This window comes from Serinus canaria, chromosome 25 (assembly GCF_022539315.1).
Source record: "Serinus canaria isolate serCan28SL12 chromosome 25, serCan2020, whole genome shotgun sequence".
NCBI lineage: Eukaryota > Metazoa > Chordata > Aves > Passeriformes > Fringillidae > Serinus > Serinus canaria.
Window position 1 is genome coordinate 9,320,679 of NC_066338.1, and position 16,698 is coordinate 9,337,376.

Below are 16,698 nucleotides of genomic sequence, written 5' to 3' on the forward strand. Positions count from 1 at the left end.
CGGCTCCTTTGTTCCCCCTGCCGGGACCGGTTCGGGATCGCGTTCGGGATCGGGTCGGGATGAACCTCGGGAAGGGCTCCGTGAAGGGCTCCGGCTCCGGTAAGGCCGGCTGAGGGGGGTGATGGGAGGATACGGCGGCCCCGCGAGGGTCACGGGCCCTTTGTTCGGCACCGGAGGCGCCCTCAGAGCGGGGCCTTGGGGTTCTCCTCCCCCTCACAACATCGGGACAAAAAAAAAAACACCCTCGGTCCCCTCAGTATCGATCTCTCCCTCATAGGATCCCTTCATAAGATCCCCCCTCAGCCCTTTCAGGATCGATCCCCTCTCATAAGATCCCTCCCTCAGCCCCGTCAAGATCGATCCCCCCTCAGAGGATCTCCACTTATAGGAACCTCTCTCAGCCCCCTAAGAATCGATCACCCCTCAGAGGATGCCCTCAAAGGTTCCCCTCAGAGGATCCCCCCTTAACCCCTCAGGATTGATCTCCCCTCAGAGGATCCGCTCATGTGATCCTCCCTCAGAGGATCCCCTCAAAGGTTCCCCTCAGAGGATCCCTCCTCAGCCCCCTCAGGATGGTTGCCCTCATGGGATCCCTCCTCAGAGGATCCCCTTATAGGAGATCCCCTCAGCCCCTCACAGGATCTCCTTAAAGGTTCTCTTCAGAGAATCCCCCCCCTCAGCCACCTCAGGATTGATCGACCTCATAGGATCCTCCCTCAGAGAATCCCCTCCTCAAATTTCCCGCTCAGGATTGATCTCCCCTCATGGAATCCTCCCCTCATGGGATCCCCCCCCTCATATGGTCCTCCGTCAGAGGATCCCCCCTCAAGGTTCACCTCATGGATTTTCTCCCTCAGCCCCCTCAGGATCGATCCCCCCTCAACCCCCCAGGATCAATTCCCCCTCCGAGGATCCCCTCAAAGGTTCCCCTCATGAATCCCCCTCAGAGGATCCTCCCCATGGGAACCCCCTCAGCCCCCTCAGGATGTTGATGCCGCCCTAGGCCTCCTGCAGGATCATTCTCCCTCAGAGGATCCCCTCAAAAGTTCCCTCAGAGGATTCCCTCCCCCCTCAACCCTCCCAGGATCAAATCCCCCCTCAGAGGATCCCCTCAATGTTCCCCTCATGAGATCCCTCCCTCAGCCCCTCAGGATTGATCCCCCCTAGGCCCCCTCAGGATCAATTCTCCCTCAGAGGAGCCCCTCAAAAGTTTCCCCTCATAGGATCCCCCCTCAACCCCCCCCAGGATCCTATCCCCCCTCAGAGGATCTCCTCAAAGGTTCCCCTCATGAGATCCCCCCTCAGCCCCTCAGGATTGATCCCCCCTAGGCCCCCTCAGGATCAATCACCCCTCATGGGATCCCCTCAAAGGTTCCCCTCATGAGATCCCCCCTCAGCCCCCTCAGGATCTATCCCCCCCTCATGGGATCCCCTCAAAGGTTCCCCTCATGAGATCCCCCCTCAGAGGATCCCCTCAAACGTTCCCCTCATGAGATCCCCCCTCAGAGGATCCCCCCTCAGTCACCCCCTCAGGATTGATCCCTCCTGATGGGAGTCCCCCCTCGTTGGACCTCCTTGGCCCCCTCAGGATCATCCCCCTCATAGGATCCCCTCAAAGCTTCTCCTCATGGGATCCCCCCTCAACCCTCAGGATTATCCCCCATCATGAGGACCCCCCTCAGAGTATCCCCTCATGGGAATCCCCCTCAGCCCCCTCAGGATCAATCACCACTCAGAGGATCCCCTCAAAGTTCCCCTCTAGGATTCCCCCTCAACCCCTCCCCAGGATCAATCCCCCTCAGAGGAGCCCCTCAAAGGTCCCCTCATGGGATCCCCCCGTCAGAGGATCCTCCCTCATGAGATCCCCCCTCAGCCCCCTCAGGATTGATCCCCCCTCATGGATCCCCCCTCAGCCCCCTCAGGCTTGATCCCCCCTCATGGGATCCCCCCTCAGGCCCCCTCAGGATTGATCCCCCCTCATGGGATCCCCCCTCATCGGAACCCCCCTCACCCCCGCAGGATCAATTCTCCCTCAGAGGATCCCCTCAAATGTTCCCCTCATGAGATCCCCCCTCCAGAGGCTCCCCCCTCAGCCCCCTCAGGATCATCCCCCCTCAGAGGATCCCCCCTCACCCTGTCAGGGATGATCCCCTCAGAGGATTCCCCTCTCACACCCCCCCAGGATCATTTCCCCCTCAGAGGATCCCCCCTCATGGAATCCTTTCATAGGATCCCCTCAGAGAATCCCCCCCTCAGGATTGATCCCCCCTCAGAGGATCCTCCATCATGAGACCCCTCAGAAGATCCCCCCTCAGAGGATCCCCCCTCAGGATCAATCCCCCCTCAGAGGATCCCCCATCTTAAATCCCTCATTTCCCCCCTTTTTATCCCCCCTTTTCATCCCCCATTTCCCCCCATTTTTATCCCAAATTTCCCCCTTTTCATCCCAAATTTCCCCCCTTTTTATCCCCCATTTCCCCCTTTTTCTCCCCCCTTTTCATCCCCCATTTCCCCCATTTTTATCCCAAATTTCCCCCTTTTCATCCCAAATTTCCCTCCTTTTTATCCCCCATTTCCCCATTTTCATCCCTCATTTCCCCCCTTTTCACCCCCGTTTTTTCATCCCCATTCCCCCCCTTTTCATCCCATCCCCCATTTCCCCCCTTGTTCATCCCAAATTTCCCCCTTTTCACCCCCCATTCCCCCCTTTTTTTATCCCAAATTTACCCCTTTTTTATCCCAAATTTCCCCCCTTTTCAGCCCCCCATTTTCCCCCTTTTTATCCCAAATTTCCCCCCTTTTTCTCCCCCATTTCCCCCCTTTTATCCCCCTTTTTATCCCCCATTTCCCTCTTTTTAATCCATTTCCCCTTTCTTTTTCTCCCCCATTTCCCTCATTTTTATCCCCCTTTTTTATCCCAAATTTTCCCCCTTTTTATCCCCCATTTCCTCCCCCATTTTTATCCCAGATTTTCCCCCTTTTTTATCCCAAATTTTTCCCCCTCTTTATCCCAAAATTCCCCCCATTTTTATCCCAAAATTCTCCCCCTTTTTCTCTCCCCCTTTTTCCTCCCAAATTCACTTTTTCCCCACATTCCCTAAATCCCCTTTTTCTCCCTCCATATCCCAAAAATCCTCACACAAATTTCCCTTTTTTCCCCCCAAAATATTCCCGGATTTTTTCCTTTTTTGTCCTTCCTGAGGACTCTGAACCCCGCTGGGGCCCTTCCCCAAAAAAATTCAATTTTTGGGAATTCCATCTAAAAATCCCAATTCAATTTTTGGGAATCCCACCTAAAATATTTTTGGGAATCCCAATTAAAAATTCCAATTCTATTTTTGGGAATTCCATTGAAAAATCCCAATTCTGTTTTTGGAAATTCCAATTAAAAATCCCAATTAAATTTTGGGAATTCCATTGAAAAATCCAGTTTTTTTGATCCAGAAAATCCCATTATGTTTTGGAATCCCTTTAAATCCCAATTAAAATTTTGGAAATCCAAATTAAAAATCCCAATTAAATTTTGGAAATCCCAATTAAAAATCCCAATTAAAATTTTGGGAATCCTGTTTGAATATTCCCCAAAAATCCCAATTTTTTTTTAGGAATTTTCTGCTCTGCCAATGCTGTTGGATAACAAAATTTCTTAATTAATTCCTAATTAATTCCCAATTAATTCTCTTTTTTTTCCCCCCAGCCTGGCGTTAGGAGCTCGAGGACTGCCATGCCCTTAGGTGGGTTGAGTTTCATTAATTAAATAATTAAATAAAATTAAATTTTAAAATTAAAATTAAAGTAAATTAAATCTAAATTAAATTAAAGTAAAATTAAATTAAAATTAAATAAAAATAAAATAAAAAACAAAGTCAAAATAAAATAAAATACAATAATTAAACTAAATAAATATTAATTTTAAATTAAAATAAATTAAATTAAAATTAATTAAAATTAAATTTGATTTTAATTAAAATAAAATTAAATGAAAATTGAATTTAAAATAATTTAAAATTAATTAAAATTAAATTTAATTTATTGTATTAATCATTAAATTAAATTAAATTAAATTAAGGAGGAATGAAAAAATGTCAATTAAATTTGAATCATTTAATTTAAATGCAATTTTTACTAAATGAACAATGATCTAAAAGGTGAGGAATGGATAAAATGTTAAATAATTAAATTTTGATTATTTAATTGCAATGAACTTTTCATTGAAGAAAAAAATAAATTAAAAAGAAGAATGGAGAAAATTTCCAAGAATTAAATTTTATTTATTTAATTAAAAGGAAATAATTTTAATTAAATGAAAAAAATCATAATTAACGCCAATTAATTAATTAAATGCCATAATTAACCCTGATTTCCATTGCAGGTGCCCATTCCCAGCCCCTGCTGTGAGATGGCCCCCCCTGGGTGGGACCCCCCCAGCTCTCCCTCAATCCCAGAGTTAATAATCATTAATTAATCATTAATTAATCATTAATAATCAATAATTAATCATTAATAATTGCTATAATTAACACCAATTTCCATTCCAGGTGCCCATTCCCAACCCCTGCTGTGAGATGGCCCCCCCTGGGCGGGACCCCCCAGCTCTCCCTCAATCCCAGAGTTAATAATCATTAATTAATCATTAACAATTAATCAATAATCACTAATAATCATTAATAATTACCATAATTAATCTTGATTTCCATTCCAGGTGCCCATTGCCAGCCCCTGCTGTGAGATGGCCACTCCAGAGCCCCCCCTGGGTGGGACCCCCCGGCCTGGCCCCTCCCCCGGGCCTGGCCCCTCCCCCAGCTCCATGCTGGGCCCCTCCCCCGGCCCCTCCCCTGGCTCCGCCCACTCCGGGCACTCGGGGCACGCGCTGCCGGCCCCGGGCTACGCCCCGGACAGCATGCACCCCCTGCACAAGGTGAGTGGGGAACCCCAGAATCCCAAAATCCCAGAATCCCAAAATTCCACAATTCCAGAAATCCAGAATCCCACAATTCCAGGTCTCAAAATTCTACAATTACAGGCCTCAAAATTCCACAATTCCAGATCTCAGAATCCCACAATTCCAGAATCCCAGACTCCAGAACCCCAGAATTCCAGAATCTCAAAATTCCAAAATTCCAGAATTCCAGAATCCCAGGCCTCAAAATTCTACAATTACAGACCTCAGAATTCCACAATTCCAGAATCCCAGAACTCAGAATTCCACAATTCCAGAATCCCAGAACTCCACAATTCCAGACCTCAGAATCCCACAATTCCAGAATCCCAGAATTCCAAACCCTAAAATTCCAGAATTCCAGAGCTCAAAATTCCAGAGTTCCAGACCTCAGAATCCCAAACTTCCAGAATCCCAGATCTCAGAATCCCAGAATTCCAGACCTCAGAATCCCAGAATTCCAGACCTCAGAATCCCAAATCCCAGAATTCCAGAATCCCAGAATTCTAAACCTTAAAATTCCAGAATTCCAGACCTCAGAATCCCAGAATTACAGAATCCCAGGCCTCAAAATTCTACAATTCCAGACCTCAAAATTCCAGAATCCCAGAATTCCAGACCTCAAAATTCCAGAGTTCCAGAATTCCACAATTCCAGACCCCAGAATTCCAGACCTCAGGGTTCCAGAATCCCACAATTCCAGAATCCCAGACCTCAGAATCCCAGAATTCCAGACATCAGAATCCCAAAATCCCAGACCTCAAAATTCCAGAATTCCAGACCTTAGAATTCCAGAATCCCAGACCTCAGAATCCCAGAATTCCAGAACCCCAGACCTCAGAATTCCAGAATCCCAGAATTCCTGATTTTTTTGGGATTTAATCCTGCAGGGTGGGCAGGTTTGGGAGCAGAATTCCCAGCAGGAATTCCCTGTTGAAATCTGATTTTTTTGGGATTTAATCCTGCAGGGTGGGCAGGTTTGGGAGCAGAATTCCCAGCAGGAATTCCCTGCTGAAATCTGATTTTTTGGGATTTTTTCCAGCCCCTGGAGGCGATGCACGAGAAGGGAATGGCCGAGGATCCGCGCTACGGGCAGATGAAGGGAATGGGAATGCGCCCGGGGGGACACGCGGGAATGGGGCCACCCCCCAGCCCCATGGATCAGCATTCCCAAGGTTTGGGATCATGGGAAGGAGGAACTGGGTCCAAATCCTGGGATTTTGGGAGGTTTTTGGCATTCCCTGCTTTTAGGATGGATTGGGAATGGGATTTCCCTTTCGAAATACTTCAGGGATGGATTGGGAATGGGATTTCTCTTTCCAGCTGTTTTAGGGATGGATTGGGAATGGGATTTCCCTTTCCAGCTGCCTCAGGGATGGGTCGGGAGTGAGATTCCTGTTCCAAATACCTCAAGGATGGATTGGGAATGGGATTTCCCTTTCCAAATACCTCAGGGATGGATTTGGAGTGAAATTCCTGTTCCAACTGCCTCAAGGATGGATTGGGAATGGGATTTCCCATTCCAAATATCTCAGGGATGAATTGGGAATGGGATTTCCCATCTCTCCTGCTTTTAGGATGGATTTGGAATGGGATTTCCCTTTCCAAATACTTCAGGGATGGATTTGGAGTGAGATTCCCTTTCCAGCTGCCTCAGGGATGAGTTGGGAATGGGATTTCCATTCCAAATACCTCAGGGATGGATTGGGAATGGGATTTCCCTTTCGAAATCCTTCAGGGACTGGTTTGGAATGGGATTTCCCTTTCCTCCTGCTTTTAGGATGGGTTGGGAATGGGATTTCCCTTTCCAACAGCCTCAGGGATGGATTGGGAATGGAATTTCCCTTTCCAGCTGTTTTAGGGATGGATTGGGAATGGGATTTCCCTTTCCAACAGCCTCAGGGATGGATTGGGAATGGGATTTCCCATCTTTTCCTGCTTTGAGTATGGTTTGGGAATGGGATTTCCCATTCCAGCTGCCTCAGGGATAGATTTGGAGTGAAATTCCTGTTCCAACTGCTTTCAGGGATGGATTGGGAATGGGATTTCCCATCCCACCTTCCTCATGGATTTGGATTTGTGCTACTTTGAGTCCCCCCCAACAGATTCCCAAACCGATTTCCCATCCCTGTGAGGCTTTCCCTTACAAACCCTTCATTCCCACCTCTCTCCATCCCCCAAATCCTTCCTTTCTCTCTCTCCCAAATCCAGGTTATCCCTCCCCTCTGGGTGGCTCCGAGCACGCCTCCAGCCCGGTACCATCCAACGGCCCCTCCGGCACCTCCGGTTCCGGCTCCGGCGCCGCCCTGGACGGTTCCGGTTCCGACTCTCCCGCTTTGGGTCGGGGTCCGTCTCCCTTCAACGCCGCCCAACTGCACCAACTCCGTGCCCAAATCATGGCCTACAAGCTGCTGGCACGAGGGCAACCCCTTCCAGAGCATCTCCAGGTGGCCGTGCAGGGCAAACGGCCCCTGCCGGGGATGCAGCCGCAGATTCCAGCTCTACCTCCGCCCGCCGGAGCCACCCAGGGACCGGGGCAAGCGCCCGGAGCGGGGCCGGCACCGCCCGGGTACTCCAGACCTCACGGTGAGGAGGGGGTGTGGATGTGGGGAGGGGGCTGGGAACATGGGGAGGGGGCTGGGAGAGTGGGGAGGGGTGGGGGTGCTTGGAGGGGGTGGGGGAGTGGGAGTGGGCTGGGAGAGTGGGGAGGGGTGTGGTGGAAGGGGTGGGGGTGGATAGAGGGGGCTGGGAGAGTGAGGAGGGGCTGGGGATGGCTGGAGGGGCTGGGTGGGTTCTTGGAGGGGTGGGGGCATGGGGAGGGGGTGGGTGAGTGGGGAGGGGGCTGGGAGAGTGGGGAGGGGGTGGGGGTGCTTGGAGGGGGTGGGTGGAGTGGGGAGGGGGCTGGGAGAGTGAGGAGGGGCTGGGGGTGCTTGGAGGGGGTGGTGGAGTGGGGAGGGGCTGGGTGTGGATGGAGGGGCTGGGGGTGCTTGGAGGGGTGTGGTGGAGTGGGGAGGGGATGGATGGAGGGCTGGTGTGGATGGAGGGGTTGGGGGAGTGTGGAGGGGGCTGGGGGTGCTTGGAGGGGGTGGGGGAGTGGGAGGGGACTGGGAACATGGGGAGGGGGTGGATGGAGGGGCTGGGAGAGTGGGGAAGGGGTGGATGGAGGGGCTGGGGGTGGATAGAGGGGGCTGGGGGTGCTTTGAGGGGGTGGGGACGTGGGAAAGGGGATTGGGGCATGGGGAGGGGGCTGGGGAAGTGGGGAGGGGCTGGATGTAGGGTGTGGGGAGTGGGGAGGTGGTGGGGGCATGGGGAAGGAGTGGTGGGGGTGTGGGGAGGGGGATGGGAGAGTGGGGAGCGGTATGGAGCATGGGGAGGGGGCTGGGGGTGGGGAGGGGGCTGGGAACAGGGGTAGGGGGGATGGAGGGGCTTGGGTAGATGGAGGTGGGTGGGGTGGATAGAGGGGGTGGGGGAGTGGGGAGGGGGGCTGGGAGAGTGAGGAGGGGGCTGGTGGTGGTTGGAGGGGGTGGGGGCATGGGGAGGGGATGGGGAGTTGGGGAGGGGGCTGGGAACATGGGGTGGGGGTGGATGGAGGGGGTGGGGAGTGGGGAGGGGGCTGGGGGTGGTTGGAAGGGGGGCTGGTAGAGTGGGGGATGTGGGGAGGGGGCGGGGGTGGTGGGAGGGTGGGTGGTGGATTGGGGAGGGGGCTGGTGGTAGCTTTGGTTTGTGGTGTCGGGTAGCTGAGGTGCTGTGGTGTGGGAGAGTGGGGAGGGGGCTGGGGGGGGGTTCTGGGGGGTTCTGGGGGGTCCAAAGGGAGCTCGTGCTTGTTCTGGGCTGGGGGATCCAAGGGGAGTTTGTCCCGTTCCATCCTGGGATATTTGTGAGGAGTTTGTCCCGTTCCATCCTGAAGGATCATTTGCTCCCAGTTTGGCCCAGTTTGGCCCAGTTTGTTCCCAGTTCGGCCCAATTTGGCCCAGTTCAGCCCAGTTGGTCCCAGTTTGGCCCAGTTCGGCCCAGTTTGGTCCCAGTTTGGCCCAAGGGGAGCTTGTCCTATTCTGTCCCAGGGGATCATTTGCTCCCAGTTTGGTCCCAGTTTTGTCCAAGTTTGGCCCAGTTTGCTCCCAGTTTGCTCCCAGTTTGCCCCCAGTTCAGCCCAGTTTGCCCCAGTTTGTCCCAGTTTGGTCCGGTTTGGTCCCAATTTGACCCAGTTTGGCCCAGTTTGCTCCCAGTTTGGTCCCCATTTAGCCCAGTTTGCCCCAGTATCCCCAGTTTGAGTTTCCTGCTCCTCTCCCATCGGTTTTTGGGGCATTCCCGAGGTTGGGATTTAGGATCCATCCAAACTCTCCCCCAGGAATCTTCAACATCCTCATCAAATTTCCCTTTTTTCCCTCTTTTTTCCCTTTTTTCCCCATTTTTTGGGCCTTCCAGGCCTGGCAGGGCCACCCATGCCCCCTCCAGGACCCTCAGGAGTTCCCCCAGGAATGCCAGGCCAACCCCCAGGGGGTCCCCCCAAACCTTGGCCCGAAGGTAAGAACCCAAAATCCCCAAAATTCACCCCAAATCTCTGAGTGGGATTCAGAATTCCAGTTTTTGGAATTAAGAATTCCAGTTTTGGGGATTAATAATTCCATTTTTTGGGCATTTAGGGTGGATTTTTTAAAATAATTATTAGGAATTTTAAATTAATAATTTGATTTTTGGGGTTAATAATTTGATTTTTTGGGATTAATAATTCAATTTTTAGGATTAATAATTCCACTTTTGGGGATTAATAATTCCATTTTTGGAATTAATAATTCGATTTTTTGGGGTTAATAATTCGAGGTTTTGGGATTATTAATTTTATTTTTGGGATTAATAATTCCATTTTTTGGGCTTAATAATTCCATTTTTGGGGGTTAATAATTCAATTTTTTGGGATTAATAATTCAATCTTTTGGGGGGATTTGGGGTTGATTTCCAGGTAATTAATAGGAATTTTAGGATTAATAATTCGAGGTTTTGGGGTTAATAATTCCATTTTTTGGGGTTAATAATTTGATTTTTGGGAATAAAAATTCCATTTTTTTGGGGGAGATTTAGGGTCAATTTCCAGTGGACTTTTTATATCATTTTAATGTAAATTTTTCCCTAACTCCCCTTAATTCCTGCCCAAATAATTCGAATTTTTTGGCGGGATTTAGGGTCGATTTCCAGGTAATCAGTAGGAATATCAGCATTAATAATTCGATTTTTTGGGATTATTAATTCAATTTTTTGGGGGGATTTAGGGTCAATTTCCAGGTAATTAATAGGAATTTTAGAATTAATAATTTGATTTATTGTATTAATAATTCAATTTTTTTTGCATTAATAATTAAATTTTTTGGGATTAATAATTCGATTTTTTTGGGATTAATAATTCGATTTTTTGCATTAATAATTCCATTTTTTTGGGTAATATCATTCTTGGGGTATTGTTTTTTGGGATTAGTAATTCGATTTTTTTGCATTAATAATTCCATTTTTTGGGTAATCGATTTTTCTTGGATTAATAATTCGATTTTTTTGCATTAATAATTCCATTTTTTGGGGTAATAATTCGATTTTTTTGCAATAATAATTCCATTTTTTGGGGTAATAATTCGATTTTTTTGGGATCAATAATTCGATTTTTTTGCATTAATAATTCCATTTTTTGGGATTAATAATTCGATTATTTTGGGATTAATAATTCCATTTTTTGGGATTAATAATTCCATTTTTTGGGATTAATAATTCGATTTTTTGGGGGCATTTAGGGTCAATTTCCACTGAACTTTTTATATAATTTTAATGTAAATTTTTCCCTAACTGCCCTTAATTCCTGCCCAAATAATTCCATTTTTTTGTGGGATTTGGGGTCCATTTCCTCATAACTCACAGGAATTTTGGGGAAAATTGGGATGAATTTCCACAACCTCGTTCCAAATCAGATACTGAAATTTTTATGTAATACAACCGAATTTCTGCCCAAATAATTCCATTTTTTGGGGGGATTAGGGTTGATTTCCAGGTAACCAATAGGAATATTAGCATTAATAATTAGATTTTTTGGGATTAATAATTTGATTTTTTGGGGTCGATCTCCTGGTAATTAATAAGAATTTTAGGATTAATAATTCGATTTTTTGGGGGGAATTTAAGGTTGATTTCCACATAATTTACAGGAATTTTGGGAGAAATTGAGATAAATTTCTCCACAACCTCCTTCCAAGTCAGGTCCTCAAATTCTTCATTCCTGCCCCAAAAAAATTGGATTTTTTTGAGGGAATTTGGGGTGAATTTCACAGGATTTTTAGGAGAAATTCCTAAAATTTCTCCTAAAAAAGGACCTGTTCCCTCAGGTCCTCTGTCGGCGGCGGCTCCGGGCGGTGCCCCCCAGAAGCTGCTGCCCCCTCCCCCGGCCGGCCGCCCGTCCCCGGTGCCCCCGGCCGTGCCCCCGGCGTCTCCCGGGCCTCCCCCGCCCTCTCCGGGCCAGCCGGCGCCGCCGGCGCTGCCGGTGCACCCCAAGCAGAACCGGATCACGCCGGTGCAGAAACCGCGCGGGCTCGACCCCGTGGAGATCCTGCAGGAGCGCGAGTACAGGTACGGCTTCCTCCGACTGCTCCTCCTCCTCTTCCTCTTCTTCTTCTTCCTCTTCTTCCTCTTCTTCCTCTTCCTTCTTTTCCTCTTCTTCCTTCTCCAACTCTTCCGACTCCTCTTCTTCTTCCTCTTCTTCTTCTTCCTCTTCCTCTTCTTCCCCTTTTTCCTCCTCGTCTTCTTCCTCGTTTCTCCTCTTTCTTCTCCTTCTCTTCTTCCTCTTCTTCTTCCTCCTCTTCCTTCTCCGACTCTTCCAACTCCTCTTCTTCTCCCTCTTCCTTTTCTTCTTCCTCTTCTTCCTCTTCTTCCTCTTCATCTTCTTCCTTTCGTCCTCTTCTTTCCTCTTCTTTTCCTCTTCTTTCCCATCGTCTTCCTCTTCTCCTCCTCTCTTCTTCCTCTTCTTCTTCCTTTCCTCTTCTTCTTCCTTTCCTCTCTTCCCTCTCACTCTTCCGACTCCTCTCCTTCTCCTCTTCTTCTCGCCTCCTCTTCTTCCTCTCCCTTCCGACTCCTCCTCTCTTCTTCTTCCTCCTCTTCTTCGCTCCTCTTCCTCACTCTTTCCCTTCTCCGACCTCTTCCAAGCTCCTCATCTTCTTCCTCTTCTCTTCTTCTGCCTCTTCCTCTTCTTCCTCCTCCTCCTCTTCTTCCTCCTCCTCCTCCTCTTCTCTCATCCTCCTGTTCCTCCTGCTTCTGCTCTTCACCCTCCTCTCCTTCCTCCTCCGCTTCCTCCTCCTCTCTCCTGCTCCTTCTCCTGCTCTCTCTCCTCTTCTTCCTCTTCCTCCTTCTCCTCTTCTCTCCTCTTCTATCTTCCTCTCCTTCCTTCGTCCTCCTCCTTCCTCTACCTCTCCTCTCCCACCTTTCTTCCTTCCTCTGACTCTTCCAACTCCTCCTTCCTCCCTCCTCCTCTGCCTCCTCCTCAGCCTCTTCCTCATTCTCTTCTTCCTCCTCTTCCTCCTCCTCCTCTTCTTCTTCCTCCTCTTTCTCCGCCTCCCTCCTCCCTCTTCCTGCTCTTCTTCTTCCTCCTCTTCCTTCTCATCCTCTTCATCCTCTTCCTCCTCCTCTTCCTTCTCCTCTTCATCCTCCTTCTTCTCCTCCTCTTCTTCTTCATCCTCCTCCTCCCCTCCTCCTGCTCCTCCTGCTTCTCCTCGTCCTCCTTGTAGCTCCTCTGCTCCTCCTGCTCTCCTCCTCTCTCCGCTTTCCTCCTGGCTCTTCCTCCTCCTCCTTTTCTCTACACTTTTGCTGCTGTTCTTTTCCTTTTTCCTTTCTCCCCACCTTTTCTTGTATCTTTTCCTTTGTTTTCCTTTCTTTTCTTCTTTTTTTGTCTCTTTTTCTTCCCTTCCCTCCCTTCTCCTCCTTCCTCCTCCTCCTCCTCTCCATTTCTTCCTCCCTGCCCTTCATCCCCTTCCCCTTTTTTCTTCTCCTTCCCATCCCAACTCATCCCAAAATCCTTCCTCCTCCTCTTCATCCTCCTCCTCCTCCTCCTCCCCAGGCTCCAAGCCCGCATCGCCCACCGCATCCAAGAGCTGGAGAACCTCCCCGGTTCCTTGGCCGGAGACCTGAGGACCAAAGCAACCATCGAGCTCAAGGCTCTGAGGCTGCTCAACTTCCAGCGCCAGGTGAGAGCAGGGTTTGGGAGCGGGGACCTTGGGGTGGTGGCTTCCAAAAAACACCAGGATTTGGGAGCAGGAACCTCCTGGTGGCTCCCAAAAAACACCAGGGTTTGGGAGCAGGAACCTTCTGGTGGCTTCCAAAAAACACCAGGATTTGGGAGCAGGAATGTTGAGGTTTGGGAGCAGGAACGTGGTGGTGGTGGCTCCCAAAAAAACCCCAGATTTGGGAGCAGGAACCTTCTGGTGGCTCCCAAAAAAACCCCAGATTTGGGAGAAGGAACCTTGGGGTGGTGGCTCCCAAAAAAAAAACAGATTTGGGAGCAGGAACCTTCTGGTGGCTCCCAAAAAACACCAGGATTTGGGAGCAGGAACCTCTTGGTGGCTCCCAAAATCACCAGGATTTGGGAGCAGGAATGTGGTGGTGGCTCCAAAAAACCCCAGATTTGGGAGCAGGAACCTCCTGGTGGCTCCCAAAACACCCCAAGATTTGGGAGCAGGAATGTTGAGGTTTGGGAGCAGGAACGTGGTGGTGGTGGCTCCCAAAAAAACCCCAGATTTGGGAGCAGGAACCTTCTGGTGGCTCCAAAAAACCCCAGATTTGAGAGCAGGAACATTCTGGTGGCTCCCAAAAACCCCAGATTTGGGAGCAGGAACATTCTGGTGGCTCCCAAAAACCCCAGATTTGAAGCAGGAACGTTCTGGTGGCTCCCAAAAACCCCAAGATTTGGAAGCAGGAACATGGTGGTGGCTTCCAAAACCCCCAGATTTGAGAGCAGGAACGTTCTGGTGGCTCCCAAAAAAACCCAGATTTGAGAGCAGGAACCTTCTGGTGGCTCCCAAAAACCCCAGATTTGAGAGCAGGAACCTTCTGGTGGCTCCACAAAAACAGGATTTGGGAGCAGGAACCTCCTGGTGGCTCCCAAAAAACCCAGATTTGGGAGCAGGAACGTTCTGGTGGCTCCAAAAAAACCCAGATTTGAGAGCAGGAACCTTCTGGTGGCTCTCCAAAACCACCTCATGGACGTTTTCTCGGGGTGGCAGCTGCGGCAGGAGGTGGTGGTGTGCATGCGGCGCGACACGGCGCTGGAGACGGCGCTCAACGCCAAGGCCTACAAGCGCAGCAAGCGGCAGTCGCTGCGCGAGGCCAGGATCACCGAGAAGCTGGAGAAGCAGCAGAAGATCGAGCAGGAGAGGAAGCGCCGGCAGAAGCACCAGGTCGGGCATTTCTTGGGAATCGGGGTGGGGAATTCCAGGGAATTCCAAGGAATCGCCTGGGTTGGGCGTTGGGGGGAGGTTGGCTCTGGGTGGTGGTGGTGGTGGTGGTGGTGGTCAGAGGTTTGGTGGTGGCTGTTGGGAACACTCAGTGGGCCTTGGGACAACTTGGTGGCTCCTGGGGTGGTCTGATGGTCATTGAGACCTTCTGCTGACCACTGGGACCTTCTACTGACCATTGGGACCTTCTGCTAACCATTGGAACCTTCTACTGACCATTGGGACCTTCTACTGACCATTGGGACCTTCTACTGACCATTGGACCTTCTACTGACCACTGGGAACCTCTGCTGACTATTGAGACATTCTGCTGACCATTGGGACCATACAACGTCTTCTGGAACCCTCTACTGACCATTGGGACCTTCTGCTGACCAATGGGACCCTCTGCTGACCATTGGGACCCTCTGCTGACCATTGGGACCGTACAATGTCTTCTGGAACCCTCACCTGACCATTGAGACCCTCTGCTGACCATCAGAACCTTCTGCTGACCATTAGAACCTTCTGCTGACCATTAGAACGCTCTTCTGACCATCGTGACCTTCTGCTGACCATTGGGACCCTCTACTGACCATTGAGACCGTACAATGTTTTCTGGAACCTTCTGTTGACCATCGGGACCTCTTACTGACCATTAGGACCTTCTGCTGACCATAGGGACCTTCTACTGACCATTAGGACCTTCTACTGACCATTAGGACCTTCTGCTGACCATCAGGACCCTCTGCTGACCACCAGAACCCTCTCCTGACCATTAGGACTCTCTGCTGACCATCAGAACCCTCTCCTGACTATCAGGACCTTCTGCTGACCACCAGAACCCTCTCCTGACCATTAGGACCCTCTGCTGACCATCAGAACCCTCTCCTGACCATTGGGACCTTCTGCTGACCATTAGAACCCTCTCCTGACCACCAGGACCTTCTGCTGACCATCAGAACCCTCTCCTGACCATCAGGACCTTCTGCTGACCATCAGAACCCTCTCCTGACCACCAGGACCTTCTGCTGACCATTAGAACCCTCTCCTGACCACCAGAACCCTCTGCTGACCATTAGAACCTTCTGCTGACCATTAGGACCCTCTCCTGACCACCAGGACCTTCTGCTGACCATCAGAACCCTCTCCTGACCACCAGGACCTTCTGCTGACTATTAGAACCTTCTGCTGACCATTAGGACCCTCTACTGACCATCAGGACCCTTTCCTGACCACCAGAACCCCCTCCTGACCACCAGAACCCTCTGCTGACCATCAGGACCCTCCAATTCCCATCTCTCTCTTCCAACCCTTCCAACTCCCCCGTTCCACCTTCTCCTGCCGTTCCCACCGCGTGACCTCCGTGTCCTCCCCACAGGAATACCTCAACAGCATCCTGCAGCACGCCAAGGACTTCAAGGAGTACCACCGGAGCGTCAGCGGAAAGATCCAGAAGCTGACCAAGGCCGTGGCCACCTACCACGCCAACACCGAGCGCGAGCAGAAGAAGGAGAACGAGCGCATCGAGAAGGAGCGGATGCGGCGGCTGATGGTGGGACAGCGGGACAGACGGACAGGATTGGGGTGGATGGGTGGACAGTGTCCGATGGTTGGGTGGATGGACAGTGTCCGATGGTTGGGTGGATGGATGGACAGACAGTGTCCGATGGTTGGGTGGAAGGGTTGGATGGATGGACAGTGTCCAATGGTTGGATGGATAGACGGTGTCCAGTGGTTGGATGGAAGTGTCCAATGGATGGATGGAAGAGTCCAATGGTTGGATGGATGGACGGTGTCCAGTGGTTGGATGGACAGACAGTGTCCAATGGTTGGGTGGATGGATGGATGGATGGATGGATGGATGGATGGATGGATGGATGGATGGATGGATGGACAGTGTCCAATGGTTGGATGGATGGATGGATGGATGGATGGATGGATGGATGGATGGATGGATGGATGGATGGATGGATGGATGGATGGATGGATGGATGGATGGATGGATGGACAGTGTCCAACAGTTGGGTGGAAGGGTTGGATGGATGGACAGTGTCCAATAGTTGGGTGGAAGGGTTGGATGGATGGACAGTGTCCAACGGTTGGGTGGAAGGGTTGGATGGATGGACAGTGTCCAACGGTTGGATGGATGGATGGATGGACAGTCTCCAATGGATGGATGGATGGATGGATGGATGGATGGATGGATGGATGGATGGATGGATGGATGGAAGATGGATGGAGGGCTGGAGGGAATGGATGGATGGGATGGCTGGATGGATGGATGGATGGATGGATGGATGG

The 16,698-nt window shown here is 50.4% G+C and overlaps 2 protein-coding genes across 4 annotated transcripts in view; both read left to right on the forward strand.

The window, feature by feature from the left end:
- The window catches only part of EIF3G (eukaryotic translation initiation factor 3 subunit G), a 68,240-nt gene extending 59,211 nt beyond the window's left edge, over window positions 1-9,029 (forward strand). The window contains exon 12 of one of the 3 annotated variants that reach the window (XM_050984129.1): window positions 9,013-9,029. The gene's annotated coding sequence lies outside the window, so the exon portion shown is untranslated. The other 2 variants (XM_050984128.1, XM_050984127.1) reach the window with 2 other exon arrangements.
- SMARCA4 (SWI/SNF related, matrix associated, actin dependent regulator of chromatin, subfamily a, member 4) overlaps window positions 44-16,698 on the forward strand; it is a 17,763-nt gene continuing 1,108 nt past the window's right edge. The window contains exons 1-10 of the mRNA XM_050984788.1: window positions 44-99; window positions 3,698-3,734; window positions 4,703-4,918; window positions 5,982-6,114; window positions 7,151-7,525; window positions 9,365-9,463; window positions 11,302-11,542; window positions 13,023-13,149; window positions 14,185-14,358; window positions 15,776-16,006. Of these exons, the coding sequence (XP_050840745.1) occupies window positions 4,730-4,918; window positions 5,982-6,114; window positions 7,151-7,525; window positions 9,365-9,463; window positions 11,302-11,542; window positions 13,023-13,149; window positions 14,185-14,358; window positions 15,776-16,006 (1,569 nt within the window). The 5' untranslated portion in view covers window positions 44-99; window positions 3,698-3,734; window positions 4,703-4,729. The remainder of the gene's footprint in view (window positions 100-3,697; window positions 3,735-4,702; window positions 4,919-5,981; window positions 6,115-7,150; window positions 7,526-9,364; window positions 9,464-11,301; window positions 11,543-13,022; window positions 13,150-14,184; window positions 14,359-15,775; window positions 16,007-16,698) is intronic.